The 5,174-nt window shown below is 38.1% G+C and overlaps 1 protein-coding gene across 2 annotated transcripts; it reads left to right on the top strand.

Annotated features, from left to right (window-relative positions):
• The first annotated feature begins 2,808 nt into the window (after positions 1 to 2,808).
• On the top strand, positions 2,809 to 4,592 carry LOC140875785 (uncharacterized). 2 transcript variants are annotated; one of them, XM_073279572.1, is made up of 5 exons: positions 2,809 to 2,960; positions 3,026 to 3,140; positions 3,219 to 3,280; positions 3,968 to 4,046; positions 4,132 to 4,592. In XM_073279572.1, exons 1-5 carry the CDS (start codon positions 2,841 to 2,843, stop codon positions 4,155 to 4,157), a joined length of 402 nt encoding a protein of 133 aa, XP_073135673.1. In that variant the 5' UTR covers positions 2,809 to 2,840; the 3' UTR covers positions 4,158 to 4,592. The 2 variants fall into 2 exon arrangements, with proteins under 2 accessions (XP_073135673.1, XP_073135672.1); XM_073279571.1 differs by lacking the exon at positions 3,968 to 4,046.
• The last annotated feature ends 582 nt before the right edge of the window (positions 4,593 to 5,174 follow it).

Below are 5,174 nucleotides of genomic sequence, written 5' to 3'. Positions count from 1 at the left end.
GTAATGGGTGGATAACATATCTGGGTATACTGTATCAATCTGCTCAGAATGACGCCTAAGACATGAGCTGTTATCTCGGGGAATCAAACTACTGGGTCCGACCACTCATTCCTAACTGGACGTGGACCAGGATGTCACTTAGATCACTAGATTCCGACAGACCCGTCGGTCATAGTGACTTTCAGTGTCAAAATATCCTAACAAGGGCTAAGAACCCTATAACACTGGCTTATCTCGAAGGAGATCCAAGCTCAATATGAAATGCACATGTAGCATAATAACTCAAAGAAGTAATATATGTCATGTCAAATATTATGCATGCAACACATAAGCATGCAACCCGCTGGCTATCTCAGTCAGTACTTACGTACCTTACTAAGGTAGTCCTAGAAGCACTCATATAGGTTCCAAGCCTACCAAGCAATACTACAAGGCAAAGTAACCATGCATAATCTAACATGCTCTAAAAGCCTTAATAAAACTACATCATACTCTATATTTTCTATAAGGAGCTAGAGCTATAACTTCGTCCGTCGTCAGCCCGCTGATGTCGAATGCCCCAAATCTAGGGCACAGCTCTGCTACGACCTTAGGACACCTCGCCAAAGCTCCGCTGCTTGGCTATTAATATGAACATTGTCCGCTATCTATAAAAATACTACTACCTACTCCAACTCTTTATAAAAAGTCTAAAAGCCCTTAAAATTGAGTCATTATGTGAGAGGAGAGGATTTTGAACATTTCAAAATGAGCCCCTCACGCCCCTATTTATAGATTATGATCGGAAGCTCCGATCTCCTGATCGGAAGTTCCGATCCTTGCATGCATGCCACGTTCGGAACGGCTACGATCGGAAGCTCCAATCTCTTGCATGCAGCTACGTGCTCAAGTATCATTGCCACGTATAGGACACCATAGATCGAAAGTGTCGATTCCTCTTCGGACGTTCCGATCGTACCGTTGCTTTTGTACTTGTTTCGCTTGTTCTGATCTGTTCGGACCTTCTGATCCTAGTTTGGATCTTTCGAACTTTTCCAGGCCCAAATAAGGCCATTTACCACTTTTGGATGTTCTGGATCTGATTTCTTGGTCCGTTTGATAGTATATATATATATATATATATTCCTTAATCATGATTTATTTAATCTAAACATGATTAGAAAATTAATTCGTATAAAATAGAACCGAGTTACTATAGTTACAGTTAAATTATACAATCTTTCTCTCCGAATAATATTTTTGAACTCATTTGCATGCAAGCCGATTATTTCATAAACTGAAGAGTTATTTAATTCAAAAACTAATATATATTGTTTATAATAAATAATTTTTCGAAGAGAAATGTTAAAACTTTTGATTTTAATAATGAAAATACATGAAAAATTAGTTTGTATATAACATATTAGCGAATAACATCACACTCTTAGGTCTAGTTCAAGCCCATAGCCAAGAATCAGGGCTAGGGTCCACCTCTAAGTGGTAAAGTCATCCCATGATATTAGGTGATGGAAGGAGAGAGGTTGGTTAAGTAAGTGCGAGCCATGAGAGGGGAGATAGAGGCTAAGGTTAATATATTTGACAAAGAGTGATGTTGAGGCTCATGGGAGAAGTAGTTGGAGTTGGAGTTAGAAGTGGTAGAGAGAAGATGCACTAGTTTCCCGAAGCATGAGGCTCAGCCTCAACAATTTGGACCCTAACCATGAGGGTCCCTAGCATGAGCCAAGGATTTGAGAGCTGAATTAAATAACTAAGAAGTGAAAGAGGATGAAGATGAAGGATAAGAGTAGCTACATTAGAGCTTGCCCGAGGTGGCGAGCCTTAGCCTTAGCCTTAGCCTCAGCCTCGCCTCAAAGGTAAGGTCATTAACTTCAGCCTCACCTTAAGGGCGAGGCCATACGTAGGATTTTTCCGTTGAGGAAAGACATGTTGTAGTTGGAGTTGTGCTAAATAAGCCAAAGAATTCAAGATGAAAAGGGTGGAGAAGAGTAGCTAGGGCAGAGCCTACCCAAGGTGGGTGAGCCCTCAGCCTTAGCCTTGCCTCAAGGGTGAGGTCCCTTTCTTTAAGCCTCTACTCAAAGGCGAGGCCACACCTTGAATCGCCTTATGAGGGCGAGCCTCGGATGAAGAGAGTGTGAGTTACATGCACGTGGTCCCCTACGTCTCTCCCTATAAATACCATGTTTACTCATTTCATTTGCAAACTATTACTTTTATTTTAAGGGATGCCTAGCTCATCTCTTTACGTGAGCGTCAGGGGGACTATGCAGAGATATCCTCTCGGCACCTTCTAACACGCTTTGTCTGGTTTCAGGTTTACTCTGAAATAGAAGTTTTGGGCTCATGTTGGATTCGAATCTCGGATAAAGACCCTCAAATTTTAGGAGCAACTCCCCAACCGCATAGAGGTTTCTTATGGCATCGAGTGATATCTGCCTTAAGAGTGTTGTGTTGGATGAGACCGATGACATGAGGTTGGATTTCATTACGTCATAACATCTATAAGTATCAGTCGATGTGATTTTGTAAAATATTTTTTGATATTAATATGTATTTATTAACTAGTTTATTTAGACACACATTCTGGAATCTTAAATAGTTTCACTCGATGACTTGGTAAAAATGTAAGTATATGATAGAGATGAGATTAAAAATAATTATAAAATATTAGGGATCATTTTTTATAGCCCAAAAGAATATGGACTATTTTGGAAAAAAAAAAAAAAATGTGGGTGTCTGACTCCAACTCCAAAAGAATATGGCCTATTTTGGGGTACAAATTTGGGAACAGGTTTTATATAAAAAAAGGACAATTACGATTAGGAAATTTGAAAGAGAGAAAAATGGATTACAGTCTGGCAGCACTAAAGCTACTCTGCGTCCACCTGCGAAGCGCCGCCCCGACGACGACGCAGAATGCTTTCACTCTCGGAGGTATTCTGTTCCAACGTGCTTGGCTACAGGTACTCCCCTCCCCTCCCACCATTCATTCTACCATTATATTCATCTCTCTAATCGATAATTTCAGGGCGTTCTCGTCTCAACAGATGAATCTGACGGCGGCTCTTTCCTCCTCGACGATGGAACCGCCTTCGTTGAACTTTCCCTCTCCGGAGACTTTCGCGGCCGTCGTTTGGAAAAAGGTGAGATACTCATTTGTTTACTTTTTACACTGATTTTCGAATAAGTTGCTGATTTGTTTTGTGTGTGTGTGAATGTAGGGATGTATGTAATGGTGGTTGGAGGCTATGTTGTTCGTGCAGGCGATCTTCCAATGGTTAAGGTAATAATAAAATTGGAGTACTAGCTACTTCAACTCTCTTGATCATAATAGAAATTGAGATTTTTGGGACGATGCGGATATATATAGAAGAATCAGTTTTAAGAAAACTCAAATTTTCATTTGCATCGTAGTTATCTCTATTTATCCAGTGCAAAATGATGTACTGACACCAAAATATAGAAATGTGCTTAAATTACTAAAATATTCCTATGGAATAGCTAGCTTCCGAATCCAACACTGGTCCTCATGCTCATCCAATGTCCATTGCACCAGAAGTTCGTAGCCATATGATGGATTCTTCCATCAAACTCATAAACTCTAAACCATTCGCTCTCAACTATCAAGCCTTTCATGTACTTATGTGTGTTTCTTCCAAACTAAATACTCATTCAGTCAATGATTAAATTGGTAAAGTTCTGGAAGACTAAATTTCTCATGGATTGTAAATGTTTAACTAACATTCTTTATTACTTTGAACTTATTTCATCCTACAAGCGGAATTAAGTGCGCTTGCTTGCTTTGTTTTGGAAATGTTTTCACCTTTAGATTATAATAATTATTAAAGAAATGCAATCATTGTTCTTTGCTTTAAACCAACATTAGTTTTGATTCTGTCGAACTACATGCTGTATCACTTATTCTCTATATATGTTGGACTAGTGCAAAAGATGCTTTCTGTATTGACAGCTGTTGATAACTATGATGTGTTTCAAGCATCATGATTTGTACAACAGAAGTATCTCATTTTCACTCCAACTTGATTCCAGTATGTGCTTTAACTTCATCTCTCCACGAATGTTAAAATGCAGTACCACTTAGCATGATCTTGATAGGTATTGTGCAATTCACAGGTTCACAAACTAGTCGATCTTTCTGAATTTCCGGATAGAGAATCGATGTGGTACCTTGAAGTCATGGAGGCTTTCAAGCTCTTTTACCAACCTATGTTCCAACACTGACGTAGAAGATAAGTAACATAGGTATGAAGAAACTATTCTTCTATTATGCATTGAAAATGGCTTTGAGTATGCTCCACAAGGAGCGTTACACACTTGGTGGAGCCTAAATCCTTGGATCCCCTCAACGAGTGGAGGATCCTATATATCAAGGCCTTCCTCCAGTGGCGTAGTTATTTCGATTGTTAATTACCAGTTTACCTCCATACAGCATTGGATACTAAACGGTATATAATATTTAGTTTTTAATTTGATTGAACTATTTATGGAGGTTCATCTAGTGGGACATTTTAAAGAATTTTTATGATGTATATGTATTTTTGAGTGGCTTCAGAGCTTGTGTCAGCAGTGGAAACTCCAAAATTTTAGATAACGTTCATCCTTTTTCATATTTTTGCAGTCTCGAAAATTTTGTTTGCTAATATGAATTATAGGTAATTAGATGCAATCATAGCTTGATACTCAAAGACATGTTTAAATCGAAGGGTTTTTAGTAGACAATTCAAAAATATTGGTGGAAGAACACGGTGTCTGTGGTTGTCCGAGGCAAAGGCTAAGGCGTAAGCATGCCCAAAAACAAAAAAAAACAAAAAAAAAATTGTGGGAATATTTTCTCCTAAGGATGAGCAATGGAAAAAAATAAAATGGGATATCTAATTTTTCTCCTTTACCATCTAACATTTATCTACTGGTTTAAGAATCAAGATCCAGTATCAGAAGTTGAAAAGATTTAGGTTGTGTTTGTAAAACTTTAATTTAAGTTTTTTTCAACTTCAACATACAATTTTATTAACATTTCATTGGCTAGAAGTTTGGAAGCACTTGCAATATGTTTTTGAAACACTATCTTAATAGAAAATCATTAATATATAGATGTATGGTATTCAATGGTTATTATCAAGGTTCTAAAATTCACTAGGCGCTAATCGAACAGCAGA

The sequence above is a fragment of the Henckelia pumila genome, chromosome 1 (assembly GCF_033568475.1).
Source record: "Henckelia pumila isolate YLH828 chromosome 1, ASM3356847v2, whole genome shotgun sequence".
In the NCBI taxonomy this organism is placed as follows: domain Eukaryota; kingdom Viridiplantae; phylum Streptophyta; class Magnoliopsida; order Lamiales; family Gesneriaceae; genus Henckelia; species Henckelia pumila.
The sequence above is the reverse complement of the archived record's forward strand: the minus strand, read 5'-3'. Positions and strand labels throughout refer to the sequence as shown.